Source organism: Gadus chalcogrammus, chromosome 1 (genome assembly GCF_026213295.1).
Source record: "Gadus chalcogrammus isolate NIFS_2021 chromosome 1, NIFS_Gcha_1.0, whole genome shotgun sequence".
NCBI lineage: Eukaryota > Metazoa > Chordata > Actinopteri > Gadiformes > Gadidae > Gadus > Gadus chalcogrammus.
Window position 1 is genome coordinate 209,455 of NC_079412.1, and position 18,272 is coordinate 227,726.

The 18,272-nt window shown below is 42.9% G+C and overlaps 2 protein-coding genes and 1 long non-coding RNA gene across 3 annotated transcripts; 1 reads left to right on the top strand and 2 right to left on the bottom strand.

The window, feature by feature from the left end:
- Window positions 1-964: 964 nt before the first annotated feature.
- LOC130390426 (uncharacterized) lies at window positions 965-4,324 on the top strand. Its single transcript, XM_056600381.1, has 9 exons — window positions 965-1,284; window positions 1,794-1,926; window positions 2,063-2,300; window positions 2,552-2,828; window positions 2,917-3,094; window positions 3,242-3,318; window positions 3,417-3,597; window positions 3,831-4,079; window positions 4,233-4,324. Exons 1-9 carry the CDS (start codon window positions 988-990, stop codon window positions 4,322-4,324), a joined length of 1,722 nt encoding a protein of 573 aa, XP_056456356.1. The 5' UTR covers window positions 965-987.
- Window positions 4,325-5,053: 729 nt separating this feature from the next.
- Window positions 5,054-6,130, bottom strand: LOC130390130 (uncharacterized). The gene is made up of 4 exons (XR_008896757.1): window positions 5,989-6,130; window positions 5,557-5,626; window positions 5,310-5,464; window positions 5,054-5,100 (listed from the first exon to the last, which is right to left on the bottom strand). It is a non-coding gene; the product is annotated as an uncharacterized LOC130390130 (long non-coding RNA).
- A 10,161-nt stretch (window positions 6,131-16,291) lies between these two features.
- LOC130390440 (zinc finger BED domain-containing protein 4-like) lies at window positions 16,292-18,102 on the bottom strand. The gene is made up of 2 exons (XM_056600406.1): window positions 17,604-18,102; window positions 16,292-16,823 (listed from the first exon to the last, which is right to left on the bottom strand). The coding sequence occupies exons 1-2, from the start codon at window positions 17,684-17,686 to the stop codon at window positions 16,292-16,294; spliced, it is 615 nt and encodes a 204-aa protein (XP_056456381.1). The 5' UTR covers window positions 17,687-18,102.
- Between the last annotated feature and the right edge of the window lie 170 nt (window positions 18,103-18,272).

Sequence of the window (18,272 nt, forward strand, 5' to 3'; positions counted from 1 at the left end):
TTATGATATTAAGAAAACAGAATGTAACATAGCTAGACCTAATATAAATATGTCAGAAAAGGTGAAGCTATAAAGGAATTGTTCCAATTATTCCTGTCCACTCATACATAGTTGCTGTATTTAAAATAATTATTAGCCTCAATCTTTGATGCCCTTCAGCTTTACAATACAAGTATGAGTTTGTGTCCTATCAAATATTAAATGGAGCTCATTTAACGTCACAATATCTTATTGATAGGAATGTTTAACTTAATTCAACCTGATTGAGTCATCTCGACCATTCGGTTGAGGTATGTTATCCCAAAGACCGCCACTAGGTGTCACTGTTTTTTCCAATAGTACGCCTTTTAAGTCTCACTCAAAACAGGAAATCCCAAACGAGAAAATAACTCCCAACATGTGGACGGCTTTTGATAAAAAAATTGAAAAGATAGGTACATTTTTTCAACATATTATAGTATAAGAAAGCTTACTGAACAGAATGTTGTTAAATTATTCCGCAAAATAAACTCTTTTACGTGTTAAATATTTTTATGGTAGACATAGAAAAATTAAGCTAATCTCATTTATAATGAACAATGTTCTATGAAATCAAAACCTTTTATCTGTCATTGCTTTAAATACTAAACATTTAATGTTATTCCAACATAAATGCGCCAAAATAAATTTCTTAAAGGTCCCATGACATGAAAATCTCAATTTATGAGATTTTCTAACATAAATATGAGTTCCCCTAGCCTGCCTATGGTCCCCCAGTGGCTAAAACTTGCGTTTGGTGTAAAACGAGCACTAGCTGTTCTGCTCGCCTTTGAAAAAACGGAGGCTCAAGCGCGCTGATTTGGAAATCTGTGCTCATGACGTCATGAGGAATCTCAGCTCCTCCCCTTACTCTGCCTGGCCCGCCCAGAGACGTTGGCCCGCCAATGAGACAATGAGCTAGAGACCATAACATCGCCACGCTGTCTTTGCCTGGAGTGTAGAGATATCATGGCTCCCAAACAATTGAATGGCAGGTGCTCAGTGTTCGGATGTCAAAGTGACAAACTAAGTAGGCCTACATTTGCAGCTCCTTCATCCGAGTCTCTGAGGAACCAGTGGGTTCATTTTGTTTTCGCTGGAAATGCGCCGATACGAATTGCGAAATGTGTGTTTGTGTGCGCCAAACATTTCCCCGACGACTGCTTCATCAACTTGGGACAATACAAAGCTGGATTTGCTGAACTTCTGAAAATGAAGCCTGGATCAGTACCAACTCTCCTTGCCTCAGCTACAAACCGCGGACAAGTAAGTACACTAACGCTGTATCATGTTCTGGCTTTACTGTGTATGATTACCTTGCTTGTTCCCCTTAGAATGTGGCTTTAGCTAATGCTCACTTTACTACAAACTAATACAGCTGTCTTTTAACAGCTAAGTGACGCAGTAGTTCTAGCGTGAGACACAGGGCCTGATTCCCAAGTTAGCCTTGGTGTTCTATATCATTGGAGACAGTTTACAACACATTTCATTCAGTCCTTCTTGTTCGCTCGTGCTAGGCTACCGCACGGCAACAGGCATAAATTAATAAAGTTAGAAATAAAAGTAACCTTCCATCGCATGAATCATCGCATTTTGAGGGACTATTTCCTCGGCAATGGAGCTGGTAACTTAGGTATCAGCAATGCAATGCAATGTTGGTATTTTCATAAATACATAGGCCCACTCATGTTCTCCCCTTCACGCCAGTTTCAAATCAATGGGTTGTTAGCAGGTTAATAATCGAGTACTAATTGGATCTTGTTTCCTCTACACAGGCCAGCACATCGACTGTTTACATTCAGCTGCCTCTCTCAAGGGATGTTGCATGCCAGACGGACCATTTGAAAACGCGTACTGAAGGCACACAGCTATCCTTTAGGACTTTGCAGACCCACATTAAAAGTGAAGGTATCTACTTTTCCACCTTGAGTACATTTACTTTTGATGTAGTTACTAGTGTTCTTTATTCTGGCATTTCTCTTTGCTTGCATTATGTGTTTTTTCATTACTTGACTTGCCTTAGTAAAATTCATTGTTTGCACAGGTGTCCAGGCAACTGTGTTCTGCAAGGATTTCGGTGTTGGCACATCGAATGCAGACCCTTTGTGCCTGTCATCGACACCAATAAGAAGACCATCCAAAAGACCTCGGGTAGACCTTGAGGAAGAGCTGGAGGACAATCCATTGGAGGTCAGCTCTTTATTGGAAGCTTCTAATGGACCGGATTCCACTTATGATCCTTCTGACTCCATCACAGCATTGTTAGACTCTACACTAAAGTCGTAAGTTACTGAGTGTGAAGATATATGTGTGGCTCTTGAGAACTTTCATAATTTCTATAAATTGTATGGCATTCTAAACATAAAGTATTAATCTCGGTGAGGCTGTTGTTGTTTATAGCATTACCTTCAGGATTATGTGCATGCAAATAATTAAACTAGCTGAAAACAGGGTGATGGTTTAAGGTACAGTCCAGGTGAAAGCTCAATCAGTTTAACACAAAGCGTTTCCCTTTGTTTGTGGTTTGATATAGAGAAGATTCATCCACTGCAACACCCAACGGCAAGAAATACATGGTGTACGAGAGCTGCATCATGGAATTGTTTAATGCATGTCCAGTCTGCACGAGGGCATGTGAAGTTACAACCCAAAGGCTGGGGACATTCCTGTCTGTGAAGCAGCAGTGCCCCCATTGCACATTCGGAAGACGCTGGAATAGCCAGCCTATCCTTGGGAGCACGCCAGCTGGAAATCTGCACCTTTCTGCCGCTGTGTACCTGAGTGGTGCATCTTTCCTAAAAATCGAAAAGGTAAATGATGTGGAACTGTAAATGTGTGACTGTGAATTGCTTCAATATAGATCTAATTACATGTATTATTTATCCCCCACACCAAAAGGTCTTCAAGGCAATGAAGCTACAGTTGTTTCGGTATGAAACATTTCGCCGCCATGCCAAAAGTTTCATTGAACCAGCAGTTATTCACCAGTGGAAAGTCCTAAATGATTTGAATCTGCAGCGGCTAAGTCAAGAGGAAATGGTGATACTTGGTGGTGACATGAGAGCTGACTCTCCAGGTATTGATACCTAACTGAAATAGTGCATTTTATACAAGTGTTCAATATTGTTTGAAGTTAAAAGAAGTGACCTAAATAAAGTCAGACATAATACCAAAGTATTGGAGGGTGATTACTACACTAATTTCCCTATTTGAACCAAAATAGGTCACTCTGCAAAGTATGGGAGTTACACAATGATGGATCTCCATACTAAGACCATTGTGGACATTCAGTTGGTCCAGGTGAGTTGTCAAAATGGATATTGTAAAGGGGTTATTGGTTGTAATTTCAAAGTCTAACATGCATATTCTATTAATATATATTTTTTCTGTGTTAACAGAGCAACGAAGTTGGTGGTAGCACCCATATGGAGAAGGAGGGACTGAAGAGGAGTTTAGCCTTACTGGAGTCGCGTGGCGTCCACCTTGACTGCATTGTCACTGATCGTCATCCTCAAGTACAGAAGTTCCTCAGGGAGAGAAACATAACCCATTACTACGATGTCTGGCACTTTGCAAAAGGTATGTTTCTCCAGCCTTTTCCTTTCTTTGATTTGTTAGTGATATCCTTTTGGTGAGAAGGACCTGATGTTTTGAAGCTTGCGCAAAGCTCCCATTTGGTGGTCCTTCATTTTAAAATTGTGACACTGAGTAAATGGTAAGAAATGCTTTGAAATTATCAAATGCTACAATCGAGTAATCACTCAGTTTATGAGTATCTCAACTAAGTGGAAAGTACTTTGCTCTCATTGTAGGTATTTCAAAGAAGCTGTTGGCAATCAGTAAGCAGAAAGACGGTGAGAAACTGAAGAAGTGGATGAAGAGCATCAACAACCACATATACTGGACTGCAGCAGGCTCAAACTCCGGGCCAGAGAGAATCGCAAAGTGGACCTCGATCCTGAACCATGTTCGAGATGTCCATGTACATGAAGATCCTCTTTACCCCAAGTGCGAGCATGCGATCCGCCAGACAAGTGACCGGAGTAAATGGCTTCAAGCAGGTATTTCACCAATAGACAGGCTAAATGTCAAAACAGTGAACATACAACTACAGTTATTTAGTGGCTTTCAGAAATTTACCAGAGGACATGGTTGTAGTATTCTTTACTGTATGGGTAATGGTTTTCTAATATCATATTTCTTATTGTCTGCAGCAACTCCAACTTTCTCCAAGTTGGAGAAGTTGCTGACCAATAAAAGGGTGCTGAAGGATGTTGCAAAACTGAGCCCCCACCACCAAACTTAATCTTTGGAGGCTTTCCATGCGGTTATTCTTCGTTTTGCCCCCAAAAATGTTGTCTTTCCCTTTATTGGAATGCTGTGCAGGTTAAAGAAAGTTTGTTTACTAAATACTTTTTGGAATTGTAGCCTAAAATATCTGTCAATATTAACATGTTTTGTCTTGTACTTCCAGACTCTACCTGGCTGCTATGCATTCTAATCACAATGTGGACCGACCACAGGCCGAAACAAAGGAAGGAGTACCGATTTATAAAATGTCCTTTGCAAAGGCTAGGAAGGGAGAGTGCAGAGCTAAACCGCAAAAAACACAGCAGACCTTTGGTAAGGGTTCAAATAAATTCAAACGACACACATTTTGGATTTCTAAAATGTTTTTCTCTTGATGAAAATCAAATAAATACAAAAACACAGTAACACAAGACCCAACCAATTTGTAAAGAAAACATGTTTTACAATACAGGTTACGTTGATGACATCATTGATGTAATTTTTGAGGAAGTCTTTCCCAACCATACGTCATACACCGAGGCCCTGTTGGAGATCCCTGTTCCAGAGCCCCTAACGGCACAGTATGAGAAGCCTGACAAGGAGGCGGTCATCAGCAGCCTTGTGTCAAGGTTCAAACGGGGGATGTTTAAAACCAACATAGTGGCCTTCCTCAGCAGGAAACTCGGAGCGGATACGCAGGACCACACAAGCTGGAATGACAACCCGGATACGGCGTCCAGGTGGCCCCAGCACCAGCTCACAAAGGAACGATAGGAGAGATACCTGTAGCGACTGAACAATTGAGTCAGAGAATAAGTCTTGCAGATTTATCATTGCTTTGTTATGAAATAAATATTACTATGCTCCTATGGCTGGTTTTGTTCTGTAACTATTTAAGTAGTTTTTTTTAGCTTGGATATAAATACATCTTCACAAAATTAGGCACAAGATTGAGAACAACTTCATTATTTTATTAAATTCTGTAACAATGCATAACTTACTTGTGTATTCTTCTCAAATTTAGAGGACCATAGTCGGCTCTATATATTTGGCTGGCATTCTGAATAGAGTAAACATTTAGGCAGACCGGCTCCAATCCAGGATGGTCAACCATACACGTTGGATGTAGTTCGACCTCCCGTAGTCTTCTAGTAACCTAATTAGAATTTGAAAGGGTAAGTTTTATTTTTATGCATTATGTGTCAAATGAAGAGACAAAGTTGTTTCCAATTTAGTGGAGAGTGCCACCTGCGGTATCTCCATGCAGCAAATATTCTCCTCTTCTGTGGGCATGGTCGCACATTTTCCACAACGGCACCTATCCATAAAATAAAGGTAGATGTAATAATGGCAGAGGTCTGACTATAGTGGCTCTGGTAAGTGTCTATAGCTATACATATGACAGTGGACAAGCTGATGTGAGACGTAAATCTTCACGAGTAAATCATGGGTTATGTGTAACATGACTTCAATATAGGTTGAAATTAACCCATTAAATGAGCCAGTGACTTCTCTAAACTACAAAGATGACTGATATAGATGCTAATATAACGTAACGATAGCAAATCAGCAACTTTGAAAGCCAACAACGTAGGCTAGCGTTAGCACATGATAATAACTAACCGCATGCATAAACAAACCAACTAAAGTACCGTATCCAGACACAATATTTTCAATTACCATTCAGAGACGTCCTGCTGTAGCCGCTGAGAACCAACTTCTTCAGGTGATTCGTAATCCGGATCCGATTCTGGGTCAAACTGAAAGGCTTGAACGACTGGGTTTCTACGAGCCATTGCGATGTAAACAGAGCGCACGTGGCTGCAAGCTGGTGAGGGCCACACCCCCACCCTGTACAGGGCCACACCCCCACCCTGCTCAGGGCCACACCCCCACCCTCCTCCTTGACACGCCCACCGAAACAGCGCATTTGGGCGAAGCTCAATGTGCGACTGGCTCGGAGTGGCTGTAACTCTGCACCACGGCTGAATTTCGGGAACGACTTTGAATACTGTGTTAGTTGCCCACTAATACCTATATTAAAGAATACATAAAATAGCATGTCATGGGACCTTTAATTATGTAGTTTTGACACTTTCTGAGTTGTTTTCAAAATAAATGTGGTAAATATCTAAAAATAAATCGGGACTAACTATCACAACTATTTCCAATTTAACCAAATGAAAGATGCTGGTATACTAATGAATACCATTGAAGAATAATGTGGTTTGTTATTTCATTTTTTAAATTGTTTTTAAAATACTAGATGGATGCTAAGAGTTTCTACGGTGCAAGACAACGCACTCTCCTGGCCCTTGTACCAGAACATCCTGAAGATTCTGATGCTGATCTGAGTGATAATGATGACCTAATAGAGGATCCGGATTATCATCCCACACCAGCAGAAGTTGCTGGTGACAGTCTTTTTGAATCCCTGGAAGAAGAGGCTCCCTCAACAAGCAGCTCCACTACACAGCCGCCTCTCAAAAAAAGCAGAAAAGGAAAGAGCGCCCTAAAACAGTTTCCTTGGAGGAGACGGGGGATACCCCTGACCCAAGTTCGCCCTCAGGTCCAAACAAAGGAAAAGAGATCATCTGGAAGCATGAAGACATTGAGGGATTTGAGGCTCCGGTTTCAAGATTTGAACCCCCTGAGGCTGTACAGACACCCTTCCAGTAAAAAATCCAAAATCCGTCCCCTCTTTGATATGCTTCGAGAGCAATGCCTTCTGATTCCATCCACTTACAAACACAGTGTGGATGAAGTCATGGTCGCATATAAAGGCACAAGGGCTGGCAGTCTTCGCCAATATATTGCAAACAAGCCAGATAAATGGGGCTTCAAGATGTTCTGCCAAGCCAGTTCATCTGGCATCATTCACAACCTGCTGATGTACCAAGGGGCATCCACATTTTTCAATGTTGTCCTCAGTGAGCAGGAGCAGACGCTACTTTTGGAGCAAAAGTAGTGACAACGCTGTGCAAGACCATAGCACAGCCACGCCTTTCTGTCGTCTTCTGTGACAACTACTTCACCAGTTTTAACTTGGTCAGAGACCTGCACACATTGCTGGGTGTCAAGTGCATTGGCACCGTCCGACCAAACCGTATTGGAGCTCCCTTGATGACAGACAAAGAGCTGATGAAGAGAGGGCGTGGAGCATGTGATTACATGTCTGCTGACGGAGTGGTTGCAGTCAAATGGTTTGACAACAAATGTGTCAATCTTCTGAGCAACGCCTGTTTCAACGGTGGAGCAAAGAGTCTAAGGCAAAGATTGCTGTCCCATGCCCTTCACTCATCCCTGCCTACAATGAGCATATGGGAGGGATTGATCTGTCCGACATGCTTGTGCACCTGTACAAGACCCCAGCCAAGTCAAGGAGATGGTACTTTCCCCTCTTCGGATACATCCTTGACTTGTGCATCGCCAATTCCTGGCTGGTCTACAAAAGGGACTGTGGCGTACTGAACGAGAAACCCTTGTGTCTAAAAAGGTTTCGCCTGGCAGTCGCCCACAGTCTGATCAAAGTCCACAAGTATGCAACCAAAGTTGGCCAACCATCATTCAGCTCTCCCCCACCAGAGAATCAAAAATACACCCCACGACCCTCACGACCAAAACCCACCAGATGTGCGCTATGACAACATGGGACATTGGCCACTTCACAGTGACAAGCGGGGGCGATGCAACCTCTGTCCGAAGGGTGTGTCAAGATGGAAATGTCAGAAATGCAATGTTTTCCTGTGTTTGTCTGCAAACCAGGAATGCTTTGCAGCATACCACCAGAAGTGGATCTAAAAGCATTGGTGCTGTTGCATTGATGCTTTGTGTTGTTGAAATGTGTTTGTGTCTTTTGCAATGTGTTGTACAACTGTTTTTGCATTGTTTTCCAATTGGAAAGTGGATCTAATGCTCAAAGAGCATTGGTGCTGTTGCCCCACCACAGAGATCAGTTGTGTTGAGATAAAGAATATCAAAAGTGTAATGTGTCCTTGTGTTTTCCAATGTTTCCCAGCTTTTGCATTGTTCTCTAATGTTTAATTGCAAACCAGCTTAGTATTCAACTAGGAATGTGCATTTTTCGCCCCAAAAATAATTGTGCTGTTGGACCACCACACAATGAAAGTGTGATGAGATATGTTAGAGGTGCAATTTCTCTCCTGTGTGTTTTGCAATACTGACAATATAAAAAAAACTGGATCCAATGGTAAAATATTTGACTTTTTCTACCATATATAAAAAATATGGGTCCTGTTGAATTATTTTTTACTGATTATAATCAACCCAAGGGAATACAAAATGCAAAACAATATTTTTTCCATAGCAGCCTTCTTGGTGCGGCAGTTAAATGGTTAAAGTCAACAGTGAGTGTCAAGTCTTCTGTCCAAAACCGGAAGCGTTTATCCGATTTTATAACGTAATTTATTGCGTTCATTTATGTAAACATATTACTTAACGCCCGTTCATTTATGTAAACACATTACGTAACGCCCGATTTTTATTTTATTTTCCGATTTTTATTTTTTATTCTCCGATTTCCGGTGTTCTGGTGGATGTTTATGTCTGCAGCGGAAGTGCGTGTGGGTGGATGTCTGGAGCGTGTGGGTGGATGTCTGCAGCCAGACTCTCTTGCATAGGTCCGGGTCCGTATTAGTGGTGGATTTAATGATTAGTTTCCGTGACCCAGTTCGCGTGATTCAGTTCGCCAAGAGGTGACGTTCGCGAATAGTTCGTTCAGTCGAGTTTCCGGTAGCACTAACTCCACTGAGTCTGTCTGACTCAGCTGAGAACCGTGCAATGGCGTGCATTCCATGATGCGATTTACCGCTACCGGAAACCAGGCTGAACGAAAAAACTAGGGTGGAGCTTATTTATGAACTTTTGAAATATGATCTTCTTACCCTCTCATTTTTTTCCTATACATAAAAAAATAAATCTGGCAAAATATGAGCACAATTGAACAATATTTAGGGGTAGCTCAATGGCCGTGAAGTTTCTGATACCCAAAAGCTGCAGCCGCCTTTTTATTTTATTTTATTTTTTTACTCCACCACAGATGTTTGTCCAATCCTTGGAGTAGCTCTATCAGTGAGTTTCAAGATATCAGACCGAACTGTATCTCCTTGGTGACTCTGTGACCGAGTTAAATGGCAGCAAGTTGCCGTCATTGCGTATGGCTCTGGGATTCTTCCTAAATCACCATCTCGAACTAAAGGAGACTATAAGACAATCGTCAGCTGTTGCCATCATGGAAATAGCAAAGTTTTGGCACAAAGCTAGAATCCCAATGAGGGATCATCAAAACTGCCAAACTAAGCTTGAGTTGACTTTTTAGTGTGGCGACTTCTGAAAAAGAACAAAGCGCGAACGTCACCAACTCAACTCGCGAGAGAGTCAGCTTTTGTTTCCAGGCTCGAAGATCTTTTTGATGTCGCTCATGCTGATGCTCTGACCAAGACGTCGGTATTACAAGAAGACAAGGATTTCTTGTTAGCCCAGCGAGAGAAAGGAAGAAGAGGGTCGATGGCTGGATTAGATAAAAAGCTTGCTGCTAAGGAGAAAAGGGCGTTCGAAAGAGAGGAGCAAATGCTTGCCAGGCGTCATCAAATGGAACAAATAAAACAGTCAACAGCATCTACCGCTGAGCTGAATTCATCTGATTCTGAAACCTGCTTAGCAGAATATGGGGAAGAGATGGACATCACCATGCATACACCAAAAAGAAAGAGGGGGCGAAAAACTGTCATTACTCCAGAACTCGCAGCTGCTCTAGATCGCACAAAAGTGTCAGGCTGCTTTTATCATAGCACAAACTGCCAAAAGCTTGGGGCAGAACATTGATGAACTTGCTCTGAACAGAGACTCAATTTGCCGAAACAGAGTACCACACAGAGGCCAGAGGGCTGCAAACATAAAGGCCAAGATTCAGGGTAACTTTCCCTTTGTTGTTCATTGGGATGGCAAACGGATTCCGGATCTAATTGGAAAAAAGAAGGTTGATCGTCTGCCAGTATTGGTTTCAGGTAAAGGAATTTCTCAGCTACATACAGTTGCCAAGCTTCCATCCGGAACAGGCGAGGCTCAGGCTGCTGCTGTCTTCGGAGCCATTCAAGACTGGGGCTTAGCACACAGCATCCGAGCTATGTGCTTTGAGACCATCAGCTCAAACACTGGTTGGATTGCTGGTGCCTGTGTCCTTCTAGAGCAGTAGCTTAAGAAATAGCTCTTGTCACTGTCTTGTAGGCACCACATTATGGAACTGATAATAGGTGCAGTGTTCCAAGTATGTATGGGAGCCACATCTTCTCCCGGGGTTCCACTCTTCAAACGGTTCCAGGAATACTGGGGATTTATTGACACAGCAAAGTATGAACCGGGGATTGCAGCTGATCATGTGGCAGGTCTTGTGGAAGACATTAAGCAAAGCACCATTGATTACGCCAACAAGCATCTTGAACAGAGTCTACCAAGAGATGACTATAAAGAATTCTTGGAACTCGTGATTGTGTTTCTCGGTGCTGCTCCTGTACGAGGAGTGCGATTCATGTCATCTGATGCAATGCACCACGCCCGTTGGATGTCCAAAGTTCTATACAGTCTCAAGATCCGGATGTTCAAGGCTCAGTTCAAACTGACTCCCGCAGAAGAGAGAGGGTTCCGTGATGTGTGTGTGTTCGCAGTACGTGTTTACCTGAATGCCTGGATCTCTGCTCCTCAGGCATCAGGTGCTCCTTCCAGTGACCTGCTGCTACTTAAGTCACTGCTTGAATACTCATCAATGCATTCAGCCATTTCAAAGTCAACATCACGCAAGTTTTCCAAACACTTATGGTACTTGTCACAGGAACTTGTTGGCTTGGCTTTCTTCGACAGTCGGGTCAGTTCGTCAACCAAGAAACGGATGGTTAGTGCCATGCAGAATGAAGAAAACCAAGAGCACGATCATTCCAAGCCAATCACTGTTGATCTGGATTCATTCAATGACAAGAACTTAGAAACTTTGAAACTGATCCGAATCATGGAACTTCCAGATGGATTTCTCGCGGTTGATCCAGACTTGTGGCAGGACAGAGATGATTACAAGCAGGCTACAGAAGCAGTCAAGTATGTTAATGTTGTCAATGACCAAGCTGAACGTGGAGTGGCACTCATTCAGGAGTACAGTGGATTACTAACCTGTGATGAAACGCAGCTGCAATTCCTGCTGCAAGTTGTTGAGGACCATTGCAGATTGTATCCTTATAGCAGGAAACAGACTCTGTCCGGGCTGCCATGAAAACAATAAATCTAGAGTTTGCTGGACATTGTTAGACTGATATTAGTTGTCAGAAACTGAACAAGAATTCACTATTGCTGTGTTCAAAATAAATAGTGTTGTTTAAAATAAATTGGTAGAGATACTCCTAAAAGTTGTGTAATTCGTTGCATTTTTATAAATTTCGTAATCTTTGAGGCACTTGAGCTACCCCTAAACATAAGAATTTATTGTTCAAACTTTGCATAGAGTGTTTTTTTATTATGCCGCACAGATTAGGGGGGTAAGACTTAAAAAAAAAAAAAAAAAAAAAAAAAGTTATAGTTTAAGCTCCACCCTAGCGTGCACGATACAATTCCCCTCCTTCCATTATGACTTCCATTATAAAAAGAATTCACTTAAGGCGTTTTGCGCAACCGTTCTTTTAATGCCATTTTGTCATTGTGTTTCATGGATATTTTTGTACTCTTTAAGGATGCAGACGTAACAAAAATATCAGCACACCACGGACATACCTTCTGAAGGATTCTGGTGTGACATGGTGACCTCACAGTGTTAATGCTGCTCGTAGCCTTCGCCACATTTTTGGGCATATATGGGCGATCTGTATGTGAACAAAAATCGCATTGATGAAAAACTCTACTGCAAACTCTGCTTTGAGGCAGAAATTACCAAAGAACATGGGATGTTATCAAAAGTGTACAGCTTAGGAGAAAACACATCCAGTGGAAACTTCCTTGCTCATGCAAAAGCTGCACACAAGGAGAGTACAGTATTTTTCAAAGAACAATCAAATAAACGTACAAACTGGATACAAACTGTTCCTAAAGGAAGCCCAGCTACTTCCCAGTTTGATGTCAATCGTGATCTCTTGTTGTGGCTGTGTCAAGACCTGCTTATATTTGAATTGATAGAAAAGGAAGGTTTCCAAACGTTCAACAACAAAAATATTCATCTTAATTTGCCAACCAGCAGAACCCTTGCCACAACAGCCCTGGCTGATGTCTACATGGGTTTAAAGTCCAAGGTCAAAGAACAACTGGCGGACATTATCAGTGGTACTATAATGTTAGATGGCTGGACTGATGCTCACCATCGATATCCATATGTTGGTGTGAGAATCTGCACTGTAGATGCAAACTGGCATTTCCTTCTTTTTACACTTTGTATCAAACCTGTACAAAGTCACACATCAGAAAACTTTACCGTGTTTGTAAGGGAATAACTTGAAGAATTTCTTCCCAACGATAAAAATGTTTTGCTCTTTGACACAACAGATGGAGCAGCGAATATGATTAAGTTGTCCCGGTTACTGGGCCATGAGAGAGTAACTCACTGTTAACACAACTTACTTATAACAGACACTCTAACCAAAATCCCTGAAGCCCAAGCCTTAATTTACCAATGCAAAGACATCGTCAGCGCACTGCACTTCAAGGCACAGGAATTTGTGTTGGAGCAGAAAGAGGCATACATGTATGCCAAGATTCAAAACCTGCAGGATGAAATTGATGCAGATTCCAATGATCCAATTGATGAGATAAGTGACGAGGATGAGGACTGGCAGCTGGGAACTAAGAAATCAAAACCACAGACACACAAAAAGTAACTAAAGACCACAGTGTCAACACGTTGGAACAGTGTCCTCAACATGATCAGAAGCCTACTCAGTTTGGAGACAAAAGTCACTGAAATCCTGAAGAGGATAGGAAAGTCCTTGTTATGCCTCCTACCTGATGAAATCAGGCTACTTGGTAACCTAGTAAGCTTTTTGGAAGACTTTGAAAAATTCACTCTCATTATAAGTGACGTCAGTCCAAACCTGAGTCCCATACCACTAATCAGGGCTCGTATCAAGAGAATCTGTGCAGCGGCTCCCAGGGATCCACCACTAATGAAGAAAGTCAAAGAACGAATACTGAAAAACATGGATAAACAAATTCCCATGTAAGATCTGGTTAGAGCCGCCGCAGTGTTTGATCCAGCGGTCAGAGACATCACTATGACGAAGGATGAAAGCATAGAACTGCTGCAGAATCTTCATGAGAATCTGAACTCCAGGTGACATTTATATTTCAGTGCACTTGCTAACCACTTACCTTTTCTTATTTTAGATTTTAACAGCCATTTGCCTGATGCATATATTTCACTTTTCAGATTCAGTTCAACAGTGTTTGGGGTTGGAGATGAGATGACTACTGATGGTGGTTCTGGTGGCCGTCCTGGTGGGAAGGGTGACTACGATGGAGATGTGGGAGGAAGCGCGAAGCGCCTGCGACTGGAATTATTAGCAGAGGCACAAGAAGATGCCGAAGCTCATTCTTCAAGTACTCTTCTTGACCAAGTGATAGACGCTTTTCTGGCAATGAAAACGAGACCAAGGAGCATTGGACTTTTGGCGAACTCATAGCCATACCTTCCCAGCACTGTCCCCTATGGCCCGGTGCTACCTCTCCATTTCACCAGGAAGTGTGCCGGTGGAATGCATGTTTAGCTCCACTGGCCTTCTGCTCAATGGCAAACGATCATCACTTGCTCCTTCAAGGTGTAATATGATCAGCTTCATCCATGATAATGCCAAGTTATTGTATACAACATCGCCTATTAAAATCCACTTACCAAACAGGTAATCTCAGCCATGGAACTTCGCTACTCATCCTTGCAGCTCCGCCAGCTCATTTCCCAAATTCCTCCTTCCACCGAACTCATTAGGGATGTCCCGATACAACTTTTTCACTTCCGATACGATACCGATATTGTAGCCTTGAGTATTGGCCGATACCGATATCAATACATTACGATAGGCACAAATCATACATATATTTATTCCTTATTTTGTTGTGTGGAATGTTAGAAAAGGCTTGATAAAGTGATGTTACTGTTACTGATGTTGTAGTGATATAACAGAAAACAATAGTCAGCAACAGTAGGTATAGGAAAAACTGACCCATTTATTATTAACCAATTGGTTACATACATTTTAACCTTCAACATAAGAGTATTACCTCAACAAATCCAATAAAAACATAATGTTATATTTAAAGTGCAAAATAACCACTGGTTACCAACATCATTATACAATTGAATAGAATAAATTACATTTTAAAGTGCAAACAATTCAAGTTCACTTTATTTTTCTACTGTCAGCATATGTTGGAAACAACTGTGGGCAGGGACAAAAACAACAAAAACAACACATATTGTCCACTGTCCAACTGCTCTAAGTTAAGAGTTCACACAGCTCCAGTTTCACTGACCGACTGTGCCCAAAACAATGTAGTAATTACTCTTAAGGTACGGCCACACCAACCGCGTTGCTTGCGTTAGGGGCGTTGAAAATCGGCATTTTTGCATAGGGAACCATTGGTCTAGGCGCGGTACACGCGTTGAAGCGTTGAAGCGTTGCGTTGGGGGCGTTAGGCGCGGCAGTTGCACGTAATTACGCACGTAACGCAGTAACGCGCCCAACGCCCGGAGTTCAGAAAATTGAACTTTCAACGCTCCAACGCGTGACGCTTAGCCGCGGTAGCCAATCAGCGTGGAGCTTGACCCGACGTCACTGGCAGAGAGTAGTGAGCTTGCACAGAAGCATACGGCCGACATCTTTCTTTTTTCTTCTGGGTGGAAATAGTAACATAGTTACGCCATTAAATGCGTTTATGGAAACATTTCTAGCGAGAAATGTGCATTTTACTTTCATAATGTTCGCTCAGTGAATGTGAAGGATGTTTGGTTTGATAGTTATGACGAAGAGGGAACGCTCCGTTCACTTGCATGGACAATGGACTCATCTAGCTGCGTTGGCGCGTTGACGCGTTGGAGCGTTGAACCACCACACACTGGTCAAGCGTCAGGTTGACCAGTGTGTGGTGAAGACTGTGGGCAGGGACAAAAACAACAAAAACAACACAATATTGTCCACTGTCCAACTGCTCTAAGTTAAGAGTTCACACAGCTCCAGTTTCACTGACCGACTGTGCCCAAAACAATGTAGTAATTACTCTTAAGGTACGGCCACACCAACCGCGTTGCTTGCGTTAGGGGCGTTGAAAATCGGCATTTTTGCATAGGGAACCATTGGTCTAGGCGCGGTACACGCGTTGAAGCGTTGAAGCGTTGCGTTGGGGGCGTTAGGCGCGGCAGTTGCACGTAATTACGCACGTAAACGCAGTAACGCGCCCCAACGCCCGGAGTTCAGAAAATTGAACTTTCAACGCTCCAACGCGTGACGCTTAGCCGCGGTAGCCAATCAGCGTGGAGCTTGACCCGACGTCACTGGCAGAGAGTAGTGAGCTTGCACAGAAGCATACGGCCGACATCTTTCTTTTTTCTTCTGGGTGGAAATAGTAACATAGTTACGCCATTAAATGCGTTTATGGAAACATTTCTAGCGAGAAATGTGCATTTTACTTTCATAATGTTCGGTCAGTGAATGTGAAGGATGTTTGGTTTGATAGTTATGACGAAGAGGGAACGCTCCGTTCATTTGCATGGACAATGGACTCATCTAGCTGCGTTGGCGCGTTGACGCGTTGGAGCGTTGAACCACCACACACTGGTCAAGCGTCAGGTTAGGCGCGGTACTCGCGTTGTCCAACGCGAGTAACGCGGTTGGTGTGGCCGCACCATTAGTCTTCACTGAAGAATAGAGTGTAAACACAATAAACATATCACTCTAATAACAAGAACATAAAACAAATAATAATCAGTCAGTGCTGACTACCCTTACTCCTCCTCCTCCTCCTCCTTCTCCACTTTCTGCAGTCCGAGCATAATGTGGAGATTTTTTTTTAAGAAGATAAGCATTTCAGCATGCTGTGCTGTCAGCCTGCTCCTGTGCTCCTCAATGATAATTGACGCTGTGCTGAAGAGCCTTTCACTCTCCACACTCGTGCAGGGAGCACAGAGGAATTTAGCTGCTGTTGCTGCCATGGTGGGGAGTCGAGCTTGGTTTAGGCTCCAGTAGTGTAAAGAGTTGCTCTTCCGTTCAATCGGAGCCTCACAGAAGTAGCTCTCCATTTCACAGATTGCCCCTGTGGTGATCTGGTCAGACGGACCTGCTGCTGTTCTGCTCTCCTCCTGTATTTCGTCAAAGATGCTGCCAAGGCTGCTGCTTGCACCCGCCATCCATGGAGTCTTGTCCACTGGCTCGGTCACATCAGGTGGAGGCGTGGTCTTCAGCTCTTCTTCTACTTTACATACCGCTGCCTTTAACGCTGCTTTTGCATGTCCCAGGTTTTCCGGGTTTGTAAAGTACCTGGCATAAATATAAAATATATAAAATAATGTAACATGTATATTTTAGAGCTTTTCAAACCCAGTCCCCACACATTTGTGCTCACAGAAAGAAACACAGTCATGATAATACAACATGGATAAACGAATTCCCATGTCAGATCTGGTTAGAGCCGCCGCAGTGTTTGATCCAGCGGTCAGAGACATCACTATGACGAAGGATGAAAGCAGAGAACTGCTGCAGAATCTTCATGAGAATCTGAACTCCAGGTGACATTTATATTTTAGTGTACTTGCTAACCACCTACCTTTTCTTATTTTTGATTTTAACAGCTATTTGCCTGATGCATATATTTCACTTTTCAGATTCAGTTCAACAGTGTTTGGGGTTGGAGATGAGATGACTACTGATGGTGGTTCTGGTGGCCGTCCTGGTGGGAAGGGTGACTACGATGGAGATGTGGGAGGAAGCGCGAAGCGCCTGCGACTAGAATTATTAGCAGAGGCACAAGAAGATGCCGAAGCTCATTCTTCAAGTACTCTTCTTGACCAAGAGATTTTCTGGCAATGAAAACGAGACCAAGGAGCATTGGACTTATAGCCATACCTTCCCAGCACTGTCCCCTATGGCCCGGTGCTACCTCTCCAAACAGTGATTCTAATCTGTAACCTGTAATCTTATTTTATGCAGTCACAACACAGTCACATAGGCTACAACCAACTCACTGTAAACAGTACAGTTTTTCTCATATACATCAGATTAGGCTAAATAAATGTAAGAATTGAACATAAATTCCCTTACTTGTCTTTATAACGTGGATCCAGCAGTGTTGCCACGGTGTAGAGGGGCTCGGATTCCACATGCCTGAAACGTCTGGACTGCATCCAGAAGGGTGGCTTTCATAGTTAGGATCCCATGATCATCTTCACTCTCCTTACTGAGAAACCGTACCAGTGCATGGACAGAGGGGATGACATCGGCTGTGGTAGCAGAGGGGGCACTGACTAGAGTTGTTAGCTATTCAAAGGGGGTCAGAACCTTTGAGGTCTTCTCTAACAGCCCCTACTGGTTTGCTGTTAGAATGGCTGGCAGGGTGTGGTTTTCTTCAGATGAGTAGGCATGCAGTGGCCGTTTTTGATGAATGAGGCTATCAATCATGTACTTTGTACTGCTCCATCGTGTCTGGACATCCTGCTGGAGACGTTTTGGTGTGACATTCAGCTCTATTTGCAGGTCTTCAAGGTGTGGGGAAAAACGGTCTGTCTAGTTACTGGACCAGATAAAATGAGACGGAGAGGTAATAAAGTCTGTCGGCACGAGGACCTTGGATTTATTAAGTAAAGTGGCAACGGTTATACAGAGTCATAAAGCGTGAGAAATCGAATATGTCTAAGTCCCTAATCAGCGCTGATGGTTCGTCCGGAGCTTCGCCTCCGTGGAAGGTCTGCTTCAGAAGAAGATCAAGAGTCC